Below are 19,443 nucleotides of genomic sequence, written 5' to 3'. Positions count from 1 at the left end.
CGAGCCAGTTGGTATGGAGTTGTCATCAGGTGCTGCTGCAACTTGGCCAACTGAACGAAACATTCCTGATGTGGGTGCCGGGGCACTCTAACATCGCCGGTAATGAGGAGGCTGACAGACTGGCTCGCCGAGGGTCTGGATCCACAATGGTGGGGCCAAAACCAGCTCTTGGAATCCGACCATCCATTGTCAAGTCTACTCTGAAGGATGAAATTGCAAGAATTCACGCAACCGAGGAGAAATTTGGACTCTTACCGGCAAGCGAAAATTCTTGTGAAAGAGCCTAGGGCCATTAGAGCGGCATTTTTGTTGTCCCTTAGGAAGTGGGACATGAAAACTCTAGTAGGGCTTTTAACAGGACACTGCTCCCTAAACCACCATGTGGAAAAGATTGGGGTGGTGGTTTCGACTATGTGCAGCCAATGTGAGGAGACGGTCCTGCATCCTCAGATCTCAGACGAAAACACCTTGGCAAGGATTTCTTCAATGAAGAATCTGCACACTCTCTGCGCTCTGGAGAATGTTCTCAGATTCGCTAAAGCCTGCGAACACCGTAGGCGGGAAGCCATTGAATAGGCAATTTACGGGGATAGTACAATGGCCTAATAATGGTCTGAGTGCTCGGAGCTGCGGCTCCCCCCAGTAAACTAAACTAACTAACTAAGGACTAAGACTGGTTGCGGTTGCGTTGAAATAATGATCAACTTTTTTCAGATACTTCCCTCCGCATCTTTCACTTCTAAATTTGCACAACAAAAGCGAGCAAACAGCACAAATATTTTCACCCCCCTCGGTCACCTTACTTCCCTTATCGTAGTAAAATTGTAAAGTGTATCGTATTTCCTCAGAAATTTAACACGTTGTTGCGATATGAATCAACTTGACACACTTGAGTGTTCAAGTGGCGGAAAAGAGCTCTACTAGGTCCTCGAAGGACATAATAAATTATAAATCCCAGCTAAGGGAGGGGCGGCGACTGTGCTAAAATACCACTGTTCAGTTCGGCGTGGAACGCGTTAATCCACTTTTGCTATTGAATAAATTTTCATACAACGCAGTGAACTGATCAACAACGATCAGCTGATCCGCCAACTGTCAATAAAAAAATAAAAAAGCGTTCACAGACGCAATTTATGGTGCGAAAATTATGACAATAAAATGGGATAAACATGAAAAGAGAGATATCCGCCCCATCAGATAAATGGCCTACGCAGGCAAAAATAACTCAAGACAGGGATGAGTCGCCAAATGGCACGAGTTACAACGAAGTGCTCAGTAATTGAGGGAAACTCGATGTTAAACCTCCAAAAATTCATTATTTACTCCACAAAGGGAAAGGAATTCGCATGTCGTCTTCATTGCAAACCTCTCCCAGCAGAAGTTCATGTTCCCGCGGAGCGCAGAGGAGCAAGGGAAAACCAAAGGCCTCGACAGAATGTAAACAAAACTCCAATTTGAACAGAAAGTGCATTTGTCAAACGAGCAGAACTCGACGCTGTGGCACCTGTCAGTTGCCGCTGGAAGGTGACAGCCGCCGTCGGCCGCCCGCCTACCACCCACCACTCGCAATAATGCACCCGCCGCAGCCAGACACCCCACACGCACCCCCCGGGGCAACATTCACTTGCATCACAGTCGCACTCGCTAGCACCCTGCACTTACCCGCTCGAGCTTCTGGAAGTACTGGCGCAGGAACGCGATGGGGTTCTCGGGGCGGCTCACGCACAATTGCACGATGCAGTCCTTGAGCACCCGCTGGATGCAATGCGTCTGGATGTAGTTCTCGCACTCGCGGAGGCTCTGCTCCTCCTCCAGCGTAGACGCCATGTTTGACGACATTGCGTTGTATTTTCGATAGTCCTCCTCGCTGAGCGCAATGGTTCCCGCTTGCAATTCGCCCGTGACACACCGCAAAAACTACGCACTGCCGTAATTCGGGACGTGAATTCGATAAAATCACCGAGGATCCGATCGCGAACTAGAAAACTTTTTATCAGTCAAACGTCGCCGTTGTGCAAATTGGGACTTCACACACGCACGCACACAACAGTCCACACGAAATTACATGAACTGTCAAAACGGTTCTTCTTCTAGTCGATTGTGCTGCTAGCGGATCTGTATAGAAACTAACAGGAGATTTGTGGAACATAAGACTATATCCGAACCTTTAACTTGGCTTAATGTTTCGAATGGGAAAGTAAATGATTATTGAGCAACTATTGACTGATAAAATTAAACATGTCTGGCCATTTTAAACGAGCCACAGCAGGAGGAGTCTTTGGCGAAAAAAGCCCGTTTAACAATTTTAGGATGCCAAAATCTCGCGTCACTACTCTTCTCTCTCTGTAGGTACTGCCTATTAGATATACTGTGGCCCGAACTAGCTAACTAGCTAAGCTAACTGAATTCTCTGTAGTGTAAGTAATCGAAGGAAGCTTGTATTTCGCGTAGGATTGAGTTATTTTGACTTATTCTATGCCCTACCAGAGTGCATTTATGTGAAAATGCCCGTTCTAGTCGAGAAGCTAAATACATAATCTACAGTGAGAACAGGGAAATCCGGACACCGTCATATGAAATACATAAGCCTTCAGAAAAGGGGTAAAAGGAGTCTTATGTGTTTTCTTTTTCTTACAAGACCGTTACGTACAGTATGTTGGATATAATGCAAAGAAACGAAAGAAAGAAAAATCGTAATAATCAGATTAAAACCTCAACACGTCGGGAAACCGGAAGCTGGACGTTTCAGGTATGAAACGTTTTGTGTATTTCGTTTATAAAGACATCTGAGTGTGAATTTGTCCCATTAGTACGTAACACGTAACATATGCATATATTATGTGAGAATATCCACTTTCGGGTGATATTGCCATTCAAAATCTTGAATTTCCAAAGAAGTGACAAATTTGACTTATCATAACTTTGTTAGTAATAATTCGATTTCCACCAAACTTGGTAGGATCAAGCTCTATATTATAGCCTAGATCGATGGCGAATTTGGTGCTAGGACGAACTTAAGAGGGGTTCTGCCGCCAATTACAGAAAATTATAGTATTATACCATTATTAACTTTATTTGAAAGGATATCGGTATGGAAAATATTTCGGAGCCTAGCCACTATATAGTGGCAGCTCCTTGATTTTTCTTAGATTTTTCGGTTGAGCAGTTTCTGAGAATGGCCCCCTTAAATGATCACTTTCGTGCCCCTGCACTCCCCGCCTTTCCAACAAATTTCACAACTAAGACCAGCTTCGGAGACCTTTCATTTGATACCCCACATGACTATAATTGGTGAAAAAAAATGTACACCCCCCTTTTACATGTATGGGGACCCTTAAATTCGACGTAAGAGGATGTAACTTACTGTATGCGTGAGTGTTGACAGTTCCCACCTTTTCACCAAATTTGGTATCAATCGCTGCTAAAGTCTCCGAGAAAAATGCGTGTGACAGACAGACAGACAGACAGACAGACAGCCAGATGGATGGTTTTAGATTTGGAAAAGGAAGTGTTCAAGTGAAGCACCACTCTACCAAGAACACCAGTAACAAAATTGAAGAAGAATGAATTGAAAATAGATCGCTGAACGACAAAAGCAGCAACAACACCGACCGCACATATTCAAGAGGAGCAGCAGCAGGAGGTACTCTAGGACCAGGAAAAGGACCCATTCAAAAGAATTTCGTCAACTTTGAGATCTCCCCCAGTGCCAAACATCAACAAAGATAAAACGGAAGGAAGGTCAACGAATTCCAAATGGGAAGGACTATTTAAAAGTAGTAATCCGGTTACCATCTGTTCATCGATTTTAAAGCCGCCTATGATAGCATAGCCAAGGTAAAACTGTACACGGCCATGAGAGAATTCGGTATCCCGACGAAACTAACAAGATTAACTAGACCCTGACCAATATGCGAGGCCAGATAAAAGCAGCAGGATCACTCTCAAGACCATTCGACATCAACAACGGTCTACGTCAAGGGGATGCCCAATCATGCGTCCTCTTTAACCTGGCCCTGGAGAAAGTGATCCGTGATGCTGAGGTAAATGCAAGAGCTACGATCCTCTTTAAGTCCACCCAACTACTGGCCTATGCTGACGATATCGACATCATGGGAAGAACCACCCGAGACGTACAAACTGCCTTCATCGAGATCGAGCAGGCGGCCATTGAAGCGAGATCTTGGGCTGCACATCAATGAAGGCAAGACAAAATATATGGTGGCAACGTCAACACCGAAGACGAATCAACCAACAACATCGAACCGCACTAATCAAACGGGAAGAATAAGGATAGGAGAATACAACTTTGAGACCGTTGATAATTTCTCCTATCTAGGGTCGAAAATCACAACCGATAACAGTTACGATAATAAAATCCGCGCACGGTTGTTGTCAGCCAACAGAGCCTATTTTAGCTTACAAAGACTTCCGCTCGGAACGTTTCACCATAGGGTCAAAGCTCTTACTGTACAAGACAATGATCTTGCCAGTCCTCATGTATTCCTCGGAAACTTGGGTTCTTAGCAAGAACAATTGCCGCGTACGAGAGAAGAATCCTTAGAAGAATTTCTGGCCCCCTACATGAGGATCGACGATTCCGTAGCCTACATAACGACGAAATCTATGAGCGATACTATGACCGTCCGGTTGTGGATAAAATCCGGCTCAATATGTTACGGTGGGCGGGTCACTTAATCCGTATGGATAAGGATGATCCCACCCGGAAAGCCTATAAGGTCAATATCTATGGTAGAAAAAGAAGACGAGGCAGACCCTGCCTAAGATGAGGCGATGGCGTCGGTCAGGATGCCAGACAGCTTTTAGGGATATCGAACTGGTGGACCTCGGCGCAAAACCGGGATGTCTGGAGTTCCTTACTAAGGCAGGCCTAGACCGGATACCGGTTGTCGCGCCGTTGATGATGATGAGTTTGCAGAAAACCTACTCAAACGCCCACATTGCGGTTTCCAGTGGACGCCGCGCAGAAGTTATTGGCAGCCGAGAAGGTTCGAATCGGATGCGTTATTTGCCGTCTGAGAGAGCAAATTTCTCTAAAGAGGTGCTTCAAGCGCCTCGCGTTTGGTCATTTCGCGAAGGCATGCACCAGCGGCATTGATCGGTCCGATCGATGCAGAAGGTGTGGGGAGAAAGGCCATATTGCCAAAGCGTGCATTAGGGACCCCACATGCTTATTATGCGAAGGAAGTGAGGATTACCGGCATATTTCCAGAAGTGGTAAATGCGCGGAATTTAAGAAGACGCTAACTTCAATGAAAAAATGAGGTTTATTCAAATAAACCTTAATCATTGTAGGGTCGCTCAAGATTTACTCGAGCAGGCCATGCATTTTTGACATCCAATGCCAACACGGCACCAACAGCTATTAGAAATCAGTGCGCCTTTTGCCAAATTCACGACCATGCTTATTGCATCCATCATATAGTGGGCAAGCGAATAACTATGCTGGCGCTGCAACAAGCCATTGCTGCTTCCAACGATGATTAGAAGCCTGTTGTAGATGACACTCTCCATTATCTTTTCCGTTGTATCCAATCGACAAACGATGCGATTAAATCTGAATCTCCAGGTGACGACACCAACTTTTGCGTTTTCCACTAAGCAGGGAATATTCCTTCTTTAGACATGCCTCGAAGGTGTTGGTTCTGTTAGGGATGCCATCCAAAACCCTTGGCCTTGCTGTCGCCGATCCTACCCCATGTTTCCCGCAGCGCCTCCGCATACTGGAGGTATTATACACTCGTTGAGGTAGACCACCGTTTTGCTTCCGCTGTTTTCGTGGTGATAAAACACAGTTGTAACAATCTCTTTCAGGAGGCATGGGTAGGTCATCTGGGAACATCTTCAGAGCCCTTTTGTTACCACCTCCCAAAGCCACCCAAAGAGCTTATATTGGCATGGTCACACAGCTATTTGAAGCAGTTCTTCTTACTCCTCGGAATGGCTTCTTTTAAGCGGCCACGCAGTTACCTGCGTACACTGTGAGTATAATTCTCACCGACTTACCAAACAACTATACTGACTAAAGCGGCGCTGACGTATGTCGAAAATGTATAAGGCCCAACATTAGCGAATATCACGTCTAGCTCCACGAAGGCTTGGAGTAGAACATGTCTTCTCACATTCGCTTACGTTTGCGAATGGCCTGTTGACCCTTATGTCGGCTTCCTGTCCGAACAAACTTTTCCGTGGTTACACCCTTCGATTTCTTGAGCTCCAACATAAAGGTCTCCTTTCTGAGACATTCTAACGCGGATGACTTGTCTGTCTGCTTTAGTTCTCCTGAAAATGTCAGTGTATGACCCTCCACTTTGTTCGTAGATGATGATCACCTCAGATCTTATCGTCCTTCAATCTTTTCTTTCTTGTCTCTCCTCCGATTGGTCGCTCCCTACAAAATCGCTCGGATGGTTTAGCGTCAAGGTTTCTTCTTTATCGTATACTACCGCTATAGTGGTGGCAGCGCTTTCGGTCGCGGGGGCAAGGAATCGAGCTTCTCCGGGTCCGTCGGTGAAGTCCGTTCTAGTCCCTCCTACATGCGTATAATGCCAGATGCCATAGTAGCCAAGATTCCCACTACTGAGGCTTGCGCTTGCACTTGCGAAAACCGCCGGTGCAGGGTTTCCGAAGCATAGCGCCGTAACTTTATTTCTATTCCATTCCTCCATGTTTGGTTTATTTTTTGGGTATCCTGCCCGTAGCCAATTTTTATTCACCAGTGGGTTTTTTGTTCCCACCTGTCCCTGCGCATCATGTGCATGCTTATAAGACATGCACCGAACATTTCCTTATCAACACGAAGGGATGGGCCTGATCGGAGAATTAGCCACTCCAAACGGCGATCCCGGACGCACTGGAAGAGGGAGAAAATTGCCGCGAGGCAGATTTCAAGGAAGGGAACTACTCCACACGAGTAATCGTTGTCATGTGCCGGCCGATTTAGTAACAAACTTTCGCCAAGATTCAACGAAAATTATCACCATTTGCAAAGTAAATGACGTTCATCGGTGGACTGGCGTACTATTCTCACAGCTGCGACTTTATTCGTTTCAATTGCATTCTCTGGTCCCACAAACGGTGTTTGCTATTCCCATTTCACAAGTTCATCTGCTCATTGCTAATGGTAGTGAAGGTTTTGAGCTATTGGTGAATATTTATCTTTTTTTGCCGACGGCTTTTAGTTTGCGTGACGGTAACAAAAACAACAAAAAACATTCCTACTTAATGTTGTCTGACACACAAGTTTACCGCTTACACGTTTCCCTGAGAAATAATGGTACGTTCACCTAGGGGCTGTAGCATGTGGTGCATCGGGTTCATTCCATGCAAGGCGCCCCCTCCCCCCCCATCTTAGTTTTCGTTTCCTTCTTAGATTATGTACCACTACATCTGGATGAATGTGATTCAATCAATTCACCCTATATTTTACCATTTGTCTTTGATAAGGACTGCATCAGTGCTGGAAGTTTGGCCACATAGCAAAGGCTTGCAATGGCTTCCAAGCCAGATCCAATCCGCAAATGCGGGACCAATACCATTTTGCCAAAGACTGCAACGGAAAACCAAAAGCGTTTTTTGTATGGAAACCAAAAATAACGACAACGCCAACATTGCAGGAAGCAGTTCATAACTAAGAGCAATTGGACTTTATGTAATTAAATCTGAATCACTGTTAAGCAGCCCTAACCTGCTCTCCCAGAGCTCGTTCGAGGGCAATGTGGATGTAGCCATTGCGTCCAAACAATATCTATAGTTGATTAGGGGTAGCAAACAAACAAGTCAAGCTATAGAAGACACGAAGAAACACCCGAAGAACAGATTCACCGTGCCAAATTAGGAGATATATACATCTACCATTATCACGCCGCACCGAGCCTCACATTAGAGGAATTCACGTTATTTCTGAAAAAATTATCCTTCAACTCAAGCCGCTACAATCCAAAGAAGCCAGCGACTTCAAGGCATTTGCGAAAGAATGGGGAAGCAGAGAAATTAATATTGCTAGGGATATTTTCACACTTGAATGTGGTACTTGTGAACTCAGAAGCAGTCAGCACTTTTCGGAAGAGAAAATTACAATGGGTCTTCGTCAGTGATGCACTAACCAAGGATCTGCAGTGATATGTGAGCGAAGAGTACGCACGCAGCGATCACCAGGCTGTCATCTTCCAAACCTGTTTGTGGTCCCTGACAAAGGAAATGTGTTGCACGTTGTGTTTTCGCGAAGAAGATTGAGCCCCACTGGTGATGGACTAGGTGGAAGGAGTTGTTTGATTTAACGAATTCCCTTTGCATTCCTCCCTCCCATTGGTGAAGCGAAGTGATGCATCAGAAAGTTCCAGACTAGTATTTTGATGGTGGGGAAGCTATCGTTATACAAATTCCACAAGTTCCCGAACGAATATTTTTTTAAATTGAACGAAACAAAGAGTCTTTTGCAATGATATTTCATTCAAGGATAAATAATCCTTGTGCTGGATTCGTTTTACCCATAATCCTAAAATTAATGGTTTTGTTGTTTGTCCAATAATCTTTAAATTATTGGACGCGAATCTGTGGCTATCAAAATATCCGTATTCACTTGTTCAATTTTGAATTCAAAAAAATAACACTGCACTTTCACTATTATGTTTATTTTTCAATCGACGCATTTTATGTTTGCATTCTGTAAGGATCAAAACTCGACACACTTGTTTTTTGTAATATTTAATTAATTAAACATTGTGGAAAATATTCTATTTTCAATATTCAATAAATAATACTCGTTGCTTTGCGCTGCACTAAAATCAATTTTAACGAAATCACCAAACGATATTGAAATAAATATGAAAAATATGCTATTTCTCATTCAAAAGTAAATAATCATGGACTAAAGAACTACGTTTGAACAAACTCAGAAAATTGAGACTGCGATAAATTTCAACAGTGTAAAAAGAAATCTCTTTCGCAAAGACCATTGGGATCAGTTAATTCCTCCCCCACTTGCCTGCGATGAAGTGCAGGCTTCCAAAAATATCCATGCCTACACCGAAGGGAAGCTTCTCATTTACAGTCAAACGAGTTGCTCAGAACTTTAGAAAGTAAGTGAACTCAAAGAAAGCTCCAGGATATGGCCTAATCACGGAAAAAATGTTAAAGGAACTTCCATATATCGCAATTACTTATGTAACTCACATATTCAACACAATTCGCTTATTTCCCCAAGGGTTAGCAGGCTTCAGAAATTACAATGATCCCTAAATATGGGAGGGACCACACGCAGGTTGCATCATACAGGCCTGTAGGGCTGCTACCTATCCTCTCAAAGGTATTCGAACAATTACTACTTTTAAAAATATCAGCACTTCTAGTGGAAAACAAAGTGAGCCCCCAGCAACAGTTTGGCTTCCGAGAGAACCATGGTACAATCGAACAAGTTCACAGTATCATCTCAGTCTTTTTGGATGTGGCGACAAAGTGTTACATGAAGGCTTGATTTTTAATAAAGAAGTTGCTTCCAGTACAGTTTCATTGAATTTTGGAATCTTTTCGCGCAAATCAGACTGAAATATAAAAGCTTCACGTCTCGCAATTACAACACCCAAACTGGAGTTCCTCAAGGCAGTGTCCTTGAACCGACACTCTACCTAATCTATACCTCGGATCTACCAACTGATATTAATCTGATAACTTCAACGTTTGCAGATGATACTACCATTTTAAGTATAACACCAATCCTCAGGTTGCATTAAAAAACCTACAAATCCACCTAAGACAAATTGAAAAGTGGCCTACAAAATGGAAAATTCGCATAAACGAAACAGGGTGTAATGATCTCTAAACAGAATGATGTAGAGTATCTCGATTTGCACCTGGATAGATGACTAACGTGGAGAAAACATATTGAAACCAATTCACTGCAAATGAAGCTGAGAAGAAAAAAGATGTTTCGGCTTATAAAAGAAAACTGTGTGCTGAGGTTCAAATGCAAACGCCCGCTTTAGAAAGCCGTCATAAAGTCAATATGGACTTACGGGGCGTTCAGCGCGTACATTTAACATCGAGCTGCTACATGGAGCCCAGTCCAGGATACCACGGATGATCACCGGTGCAGCTTCGAATATGAAAAACGAAGACATCCACAGGGAAATTCAAATTGCGATGTAAGAGACATCTTATTCCAGATGGCAAAGCAGAAGGCATGGTTAGTTTCCTATCCTAACCCGTTAGTCAGATTGCTACAACAGCTAACCTGTAACCTCACTTTGAAAGTAATGTATTCTATAGTACTGGCGAGGGATACATCTGAATTTTAGCACTAAAATTTGAAAACTTATTGCTAGTTTCTATTTGTCGTTACTAAAAAAAAATTTGATTGATTCTGAAGAAAACATTTCAACTTGTGCCTCTCCTTCATCACTTCATCAGATTTAAGCTCTGCAGCCCTAACAATTCTAGCGACTCAATAATCCATCATAAGGGGATTCACCAGAATTATTGATAACAAAACTCATCCCCAGGTCCTACGATCCACATTGGGCGCAAATGAAAGCGTTGAACTTAGCGTAGACACCGGAATATATGTCAACGATGTCAACTGCATATTGATTTTGACATTCTCCCCGCAAGTGTCAGGTGTTTGTGACAAAAGTACCTGTTCCACTGTTTGTTGCTAGCATCGGAGTGTCGGACGGCGGTAAATTCGTAGAGTAATTTGACGTGCACGACTTCAATGGATTGCTTCCCGATCTGAATAATGCATAGGAGAAAGTACACCACCGAAATTTCATTATTTGAGGTAAAGTTTCCACATTCTACGCCGTTTGTCACTTGGCTTAGATTTTATCGATTTTTTCCATTAGAATTTAATTGGGATTTGCTATTTCTGTCACTTCAGTTAAAATGCCCAGCAGTGATTCGCCGCAAGGCATCTATGCACCATTGAGTCAAACGATGACTGATTCCGAGAGTGAGGAGGAAATCCACAATTCGTCGAAGCATTCGCGGCACCATCAGCTCAACCAGAACTTCCGGAGCGCAAATCATAACAATTCGATGAATAATAGTACAGCGATTGGGATGGGGCACATGCAGTACGACCGAAGCAATAACATGACACATCTGAACAGTGATAGCGAGGAGAGACACCAGACTGAAGCCGATAATGTTGCCATTTTGGGGAGAGATCCGAAGGATGAGCCCATGAGCCCGCTGCGGCGACTCGCCTTTGTGATGTCGTTAGTCCTTTGTGGCCTCACCGTTTTTATCATCTTGTGGGCAGCACCCTGCGGCGATGATAATACGTGCCCTGCCCCCGCGGACAGGGTAAAGAGCCACAATTGGCTGAACAATTACACAAAGGTGGAGTTGAAAGGCGTCGTGAACGTTGTTGAGGGAGTTCGCAGCTGGGAGCGCAATCTCATCTTCATGTACCGTGGAGACAAGTTCTTTCCAGAGTTTGAACAGAGCAACCGGAAGAGGAACGGCATAATCTCGTTGATAGGAAGTTCCGGCGCGATTGCGTGGTTTGATGAAATGGTGAACGAGCCAGTCACGATTGATTGCACTTTGCTGGACGTGGATAAGAACGGCAAACCCGACTGCCTTGTGATTGATGAATTCGGCCAACTGGGAGCCATCAACCCGGTCTCAGGCCAATGGTTGTGGCGATTCTTCGATCAGTCGGCCCAAAAGGTCGACGTCCTCAACTTCCCCGTGATCTTACCAGATTTGGACGGCGATGGAGTCTTCGAATTGCTTTTCGCCACAAATAAGGGAGAAGTTGCCAGGAACTATTTGCGAATCCTATCGGGTCGCACCGGCCGCCCAATTGGCCGCGGCTACAAAGTAACCGACTGTTCGTACATTCACAAGTTCCAGCTCGATAATGCCTACACTGTGAGCTTCAATTGCGTGAACAACGACACCGAAGTTCAGCGCTTCAAGTCGCTTCAGGAACTATACTCTCTGACCACAAATCGAGCGATTGGCGCCAAGTTGACTCCTGCGTCGCTGATATCGCAACACAAGCTCTATGGGCAGCGAAAGGAGACGGAGGCGCAAAGAAATATTTACTCAATCAATGACAAGCAACTGATCGTGGAAAACCGTGGAAAGTGTCCGGAGAACTGCAATGTTACATTCATCCTTAGCGAGGAGAAAAACGGTGTAAGCCATATCATCCGCAATTTCAGTGGATCCATGATGTACGGAATGGTGCCCGCCCAACTATCCTTCAAAGGACCAGACGGCAGCACTAAATTCAATGGGTTCGTGATTAAATTCTGGGAGTGGAGCAGGAATCAAACTGACTTCCCTAGCGGCAATACTCGCTCGAAGCGTGACGCGCTACTCTTCGACGACAACTATAACATCTTCGACCATTTGATACACAAGCGGCGATCCTACACACTGCCAACGGAAAACCCACGCCCTGAAAGAAGCGCCGCCAACATGACGAAGCAGCGGACGAACAGCAATATTTTCCTAAACTACAAAATGCGCATGATCAAGGAAACTGTCGTTCTGATTATCTTCAACTCGGCCGACACACACATCGAGAACACAAGCCAGAGCAACATCGTTCAGTTCTGCCGCAGTGAGAAGAATGAGATGTCCTGCCAGCCGGACCTTAACAACCAAGAGAACTCGCTCCTGATCGCTGACCTGGACCAGGACGGATCGCAGGAACTCGTGTCCTACTACTCAACATTCGTGAACAAGAACGGCAACAAGAATGATTGGAAACTGGTGACATATGTGCAGCTGTTGCGTCTGGAGTCAGAACTTCCAATCCTCTACGACACAGTCAAAAAGAACTAATATCGGATGTGACCCTTCAAGTAGACTTTTTCCCCGTAATCCAATAGTTATCGAGAGGCTCTCTTAGATCACTCACTTTGCTTTATTCCACTCACTTCAATAGTAAAATATTTCGGAGTTTTCTCAGCGCAGACGACAGGAAGGACCTAAATTCATAAAAAGTTGCCAGGGCGTGAGTTGTGCAGAACCCGCCGAAAATATTCACTTTGTGGCGCTTGGCCATTAAAATTTATTGTGGAACAAAACGTACTTCATTAGATAGTTAAGAAAGAAATTCACAAGTTAAGAGAACCAAAAGAACAACTTCTAGTCATTTTCTCCATTATTTATTTGATATCGTTATTTTGTGTTATGAATGCACGTCTACATTTATGTCATCATATAATAAAGACAATTTTCTCGGATTTTACAACGGATTTTCATTGAATTGATTGCTAAGGTTTTCTTCCTTTTATCCAGTTTTGTAGTGTTGGTCAGCCAGAAAGAATAGTACAGCAATTCCCTTAACCCGAGGAATTGGAAATTTGACTACGGCCGGCGTGTCGGTGCACTGTTGCCTAACTCTTCTAGAAAGCGGGAGAGGAAAGCTTTACAGAAGAAAACTTTAGTCGCAAAAAGAGGGGACTACAGGCTTGTTTGCCAGAACCTGTTCTAATTCTGGTATGTGAAAACAGATCTATGCAACGCAGACACCGTGAACCGTAAAGAGCTCCCAACCGAAGGCGTTGCGAAAGAAGGCTAAGTTTCGTGAGAATTAGGACATGGGCGTTGCTACTCCACCAAGTGTGGTGATATCTAGAGAAGACGGAACTTTCGGTAGAAAGTGAAGACAAGCTCGTAGTCCCGGTGAGATCCACACTGGATGCAGCAAACCACACTTATGTCTACAAACATAAAGGTTAATCAAATGAGCCTGTAGCAGGACAGTCTTTTATTATTTACTGGCAGCAAGGTTGGCAAAGTTGCAGGACTGTCCTTATATATTTTTGGTACAAAAGCTATGGGTAGGTTCTCGCAAAATCTGTTGCATTGGATCAGTGAAGACGCCCAGGATCTCCTTCGATGAGAGATCTTAAAGACCGAGAGCCTGCGTCCTGTTGTCAAAATTGTTAGAGGCAACCATGCTGAAACAATTCTGTTCCCAAGACCTTATTGCGGTCAACTTACAATACTAGGTTAATGGAATAATGGTGGTCAAAGAGTAGTATAGGTCCCAGGGCGAAACGTGAATTGGTACCCACGATCGAGCATAAAACCTGGGAAACGTCTGCTAAACCAACACCAACAGCTCTACTACCAAACCCTATCTCCACCTTCACGTGGTGACCGCTGGGAGCTCTTTCTTAAAGCTGCAGACGGAGAAGGATGAAGACGAGTCTCGCGCGCCTGAAAACGGGACAAATTGTACCAACTGGTCCTCCAGGTTGGATAGGCTGATGTAACAGCACTGCAGGAGATGCGTTGGAGAGGGACCGGTTTCCTCGAGAAGAGCCGCTACTCCATATATTATAGCGGCCATCCAATAAACCATGTGCTAGGAGTAGGTTTCTTAGTAAGCCAAAAAATGAAACTTGCTGTTACTGGCTCCCCTACAGAGGAGACTGCAGAGTCGGAGGAGGATACCTTCTACGAGGCAGTAGAACACTCGAAGCTTACCCCAGATATGATATCAAAATCATAATTGAGGATTTAACAACCAAGTAGTGAAGGAGCCCGTATTCAGGCGATACGTTGGCTCCAAAAGCTTACATCAAAATACAAATGATAACGGACTGCGAATTATTCAATTAGCAGTGTCACACGAAATGGTTGTTGGAAGTACCTGATTTGCGCGGAAAGCGGTCCACAAACAAACGTCCCGTCTGGAGACCACTTTTAACCAAATTGACCACGTGCTGATCGAACGCCGCCACCTCTCAGCCTTGGTGAATGTCAGAACATATAAGGGGGCCAATATAGACTCGAATCACTATTTCGTTAGCATGGTGCTCCGGGATCGAACAACAACACCACCCAGCATCCCCTCTGACAATCAGGGGAGAGTTAACACTAAAGCTATTCACAACACAGCCCGCCCCAATACCTATAAGAAGGAAATGGAAGTCGCAATAACCGCAGTCAGCAGAGATCCTGGAGATGAAGCACCAACAAATGATCTTCACACAAACATACTTAAAAGAGGCAGAACGGTTGGTTTGACGATGAATGTAAGTTAGCAACGGAACGGAAAAATGCTGTATACCGAGTAATGTTGCATTCTTAAAGAACGCGGGCACGCACAGAGACTTATCACGAACTCACAGACGGAAAAAGAACCAAAAGGTCTGTGAACTCGAAAAATACAGGGAGCAATCGCAGTAGACGCGGAAGTTTTATCAACAAATGATCAGGATGAAAGCTTACACACCTCGATGTTCATTCTGCCGAGACAAAGAGGGAAATCTGGTTTCCGACGGAATGGGCACATTGGAGCGATGGGTTGAGTATTTTGATGATCTACTGAACAACCAGAACATTGGCGAGTTGAAGGTCCCGCCAACTGAAGACGACGGAAAAATACTGCCCCCACCAAGTGTAGAAGAAACAGTCCGTGCAATTCATCGGCTTAAAAATCATTAGTCGCAAGGACCCGATGGAATTACAGCCGAATTGGTTAGCTATAGAGGCGACCAATTATACCAAGTTGTTCATCAACTTGTGCTCAAGGTGTAAGGCAGCGAATCAATACCTGACGATTGGCAAAGAGGCATTATATGTCTCATGTATAAAACGGGAGTGCAGCAATTATAGAGGTATATGAATACCATCTATAAGATATTCTCCGCTATCTTGCTAGGCCGGATAGCTCCATACGTCCAGAACATCATTGGCCCTTACCAAAGAGGCTTCACTCCAGGCAAATCAGCAACAGATCAGATTTTCTCTCTGCGGCAAGCGATGGAAAACTATTGGAATATGGACATCAGTTGCACCATCCATTCATCGACCAGAAAGCCGCCTATGATGGCATAGCCACGGTAAAACTGTACACGGCCATGGGAGAATTCGGTCTCCCGACGAAATTGATAAGACTGACTAGGCTGACGCAGACCAATGTGCGAGTCCAGATAAAAGCAGCAGGATCATTCTCGAGATCATTCAACATCACAAACGGTCTATGAAAAGGGGATGCCCTATCATGCATTCTCTTTAACCTGGCCCTGGAGAAAGTGATCCGTGATGCTGATGTAAATGCGTGTGGTACGATCCTCTTTAAGTCCACCCAACTACTGGCCTAGGCTGACGATATCGACATCATGGGAAGAACTACCCGAGACGTACAAACTGCCTTCATCCAGATCGAGCAGGCGGCGCAAGATCTTGGGCTGCACATCAATGAAGGCAAGCAAAATATATGGTGGCAACGTCAGTACTGAAATTTCAAAATTTCAATGTTTAACTGAAGGTCAAATAAGCAAAAGCACCTTCATTAAAGACACAGGCTGCCACATAAGCTGCAATCTCAACGATAACAGAGATTCCACCCAAGTGGTGAGTTTTTCCAAATAAGTTGGTTCAAACTCTCATTGTTGTTTTGCTTAAAGCCTCCGACACATCGCTCCAGGAGCGCATCTCTGCTCAGATCTTCATAGATGGGCTTGATGGCATCCAAAACCTCCTTGGAAAGAGCACTATATGTATGTTTGAATGAATCGAATTCATTAGCAGCTGCGGCTTTTTACTACGCCTGCCTGGTAATTAGCATTAACAATACGCTCGAGTCAAGGGGGCAGAAAAATCCAACAATAAAAGTACTCATAAATTCGTCAATTTTGCTCCGATTGACTTGAAATTTACAAACAACTTTCTTCAAAAAAAAAAGAAAATTCAAAGCCTACTCCCCTTTAATTAACAATCTGCACTTCAAAGGTGTTAGAGTTGATTAGAAACTGGCGAGTGCTAGATGAAATTTCACTATCAGAACACCGTTACATAGAATTTAGTCTGATTAGCTCAGGCGAGCAGTCTATAATACAAAACTGGAATCCTGCGGAAAGGGGCTTGCACAAGTTTCAATAAACTTCTTGGCAACAGAGTGGAGTTCTCTAAGCAATTAAGGACTTCTTTGTCGATAGAAGATCAATTGGAAACTCTGGCTCGCACACTTTTAGAGCGCAGTGAAGAGGCTTGTCCCCTTTCCCGTGTCCAAAGCGGTAAAACGGTTCCATGGTAGATCTGAATGCTGCAAACACGTAGAAAATCAACAAGACGACTTCTAATCGTGTTTGGAAAAGCAATAAGAATGAAAACTGGAAAACTAGTCACAGCGTAAATATACGAGGCCCGTAGAAATTTTTAAACGAGACTCCTTTAGAGCATCTTCATCATCATCAACGGCGCAACAACCGGTATCTGGTCTAGGCCTGCCTTAATAAGGAACTCCAGATATCCCGGTGTTGCGCCGAGGTCCACCAATTCGATATCCCTAAAAGCTCTCTGGCGTCCTGACCTACGCCATCGAACCATCTTAGGCAGGGTCTGCCTTGTCTTCTTTTTCTACCATAGATATTGCTCTTATAGACTTTCCGGGTGGGATCATCCTCATCCATACGGATTAAGTGATCCGCCCACCGTAACCTATTGAGCCGAATTTTATCAACAACCGGACGGTCATGGTATCGCTCATAGATTTGGTCATTGTGTAGGCTACGGGGTCGTCCATCCTCATGTAGGGGGCCAAAAATTCTTCGGAGGATTCTTCTCTCGAACGCGGCTAAGAGTTCGCAATTTTTCTTGCTAAGAACCCAAGTTTCCGAGGAATACATGAGGACTGGCAAGATCATAGTCTTGTACAGTAAGAGCTTTGACCCTATGGTGAGACGTTTCGAGCGGAACAGTCTTTGTAAGCTGAAATAGGCTCTGATGGCTGTCAACAACCGTGCGCGGATTTCATCATCGTAGTTGTTATCGGTTGTGATTTTCGACCCTAGATAGGAGAAATTATCAACGGTCTCAAAGTTGTATTCTCCTATCCTTATTCTTCTTCGTGTTTGACCAGTGCGGTTTGATATTGTTGGTTGAGCATACTGTGAGGAAATGGAAGGCGAAAGGGAGACTTCCAGGTTGTGCAGAGTCCTTAATAAGAATGAGACGGCCAAGTTGGGCTTTCCTAGAATACCGGATGGAATTCTCACGAAATCCAGCGCTGAGTTTACACAGACTCTCTTGGAAAAATTGGAAGAACACCGCCGGGGGTAACAGGCCTCAGAAGTGGCAAGGATAGAATTGGCGATTTCTGCAGACCCTTCAACACGAAGGTGTTGCAAGAAGAATTGGGAGCTTGCGAGAGCGGTTATTACCAATGGAAAGGCGAGAACTGCTATACTATCCTTTGAACACTTCAAAGCACCTGGCGTGGATAGCATCTATCCAGTGATGCTAAAGGAAGGTACAGAGCATTTAGAGCAACTTTTAAGAAATATGTTTCATAGATGTCTTGCTCCGAGCTACGCACATTCCTCCTGACAGACGGTTAAGGTAGTCTTCATATCGAAGCCTGGGACTATTCGAATCGAAAAAACTTTAGACAAATGAGCTTAACATCATTAGGGAGACTGGTTGAGCGTTACATTGGCGAGAAGGCGCTTAGGTCCCATCCACTAAATGAAAACCAACACATTTACCAGTGTGGAAGGTCCTATGAGTCTGCTCTTCATTCTTTAGTTTCAAAGATAGACGACACAACTCTGGAAGTCGAGTACATGATGGGGTGTTCGTGGATATTCAAGGACTGCCCTCAAGGAGGTGTGCTATCGGTCCTTCTGTGGATTGTATTGATCGACTCACTACTACACGAACTGTAAAATCTGGTAATACACCCTCAAACTTATGCGGATGACGTGGCTGCGCTAGTTGTTGGTCGAAATCTCGGAACGGTGTGTAGTAACACGCAACGCGCAGTTGATTTAATTGACACTTGGTGCCTCTGGCATGGACTTTCAGTAAATCCGAGTAAAATTACAATAATATAATATTATTAAGAAAAGGAGTAAACTGAATAGTCTTTGTCTTCCAGAGATGAGGGGTATAACCCTTCAAGAAGCTTCTTTGTAACAAACATGTAGAAGTTAATATGAAACGATGTCCCTCAGCGGACCTTTGTTTCGACATGGACATGGACTAAGGATATATTATGCTATCATTAGTCCAATCTTCGCTTATGTATCCATAATAGAGTGGGTTAAGGTGAAACAAAAGAGTTTTCGTTATAAGCTAGCCACACTGCAAAAAACTGTGTGTCTGGGTGTTACCAGTGCCATGAGCACAATAGGCACAGCTCTAAATCAATTACTCAATTTGCAGCTCTTGAATATTTATATTCAGAGCACTACAATGAGAGCAGCTCCGAAAATGATTAGCTAGATTTGTGGGGAAACAACGGAAGTGGGAGGCTGAATTGAAATCAGCAATTGGAGTGTCTGTAGTATTGGCTAATCTTGATGGCAGGTGTCAGAGGGTTGATGCTGCTAGATACACCAAAATTTTCCTGTCACAACTCAACAACATACAGCAACATTTATCATGTCGAAAAGCAAGTACTGTGGGCATTCTGACATATTTTCAGAATAGGGATTCTTCAAT

At 44.2% G+C, this 19,443-nt stretch overlaps 2 protein-coding genes across 3 annotated transcripts in view; one reads left to right on the top strand and one right to left on the bottom strand.

Moving 5' to 3' along the window:
• LOC119650214 (cAMP-dependent protein kinase type I regulatory subunit) overlaps window positions 1–2,056 on the bottom strand; it is a 193,179-nt gene extending 191,123 nt beyond the window's left edge. The window contains exon 1 of the mRNA XM_038052779.1: window positions 1,663–2,056. Within this exon, the coding sequence (XP_037908707.1) occupies window positions 1,663–1,839 (177 nt within the window). The 5' untranslated portion in view covers window positions 1,840–2,056. The remainder of the gene's footprint in view (window positions 1–1,662) is intronic.
• Window positions 2,057–10,616: 8,560 nt separating this feature from the next.
• On the top strand, window positions 10,617–13,234 carry LOC119649016. Of its 2 annotated transcripts, none has more exons than XM_038050967.1 (2): window positions 10,617–10,798; window positions 10,898–13,234. In XM_038050967.1, the coding sequence occupies exon 2, from the start codon at window positions 10,903–10,905 to the stop codon at window positions 12,820–12,822; it is 1,920 nt and encodes a 639-aa protein (XP_037906895.1). In that variant the 5' UTR covers window positions 10,617–10,798; window positions 10,898–10,902; the 3' UTR covers window positions 12,823–13,234. The 2 variants fall into 2 exon arrangements, with proteins under 2 accessions (XP_037906895.1, XP_037906896.1); XM_038050968.1 differs by having other exon boundaries at window positions 10,863–13,234.
• The last annotated feature ends 6,209 nt before the right edge of the window (window positions 13,235–19,443 follow it).

The sequence above is a fragment of the Hermetia illucens genome, chromosome 2, assembly GCF_905115235.1.
Source record: "Hermetia illucens chromosome 2, iHerIll2.2.curated.20191125, whole genome shotgun sequence".
Lineage (NCBI taxonomy): Eukaryota > Metazoa > Arthropoda > Insecta > Diptera > Stratiomyidae > Hermetia > Hermetia illucens.
This window is presented reverse-complemented; position numbering and strand designations above follow the sequence as displayed.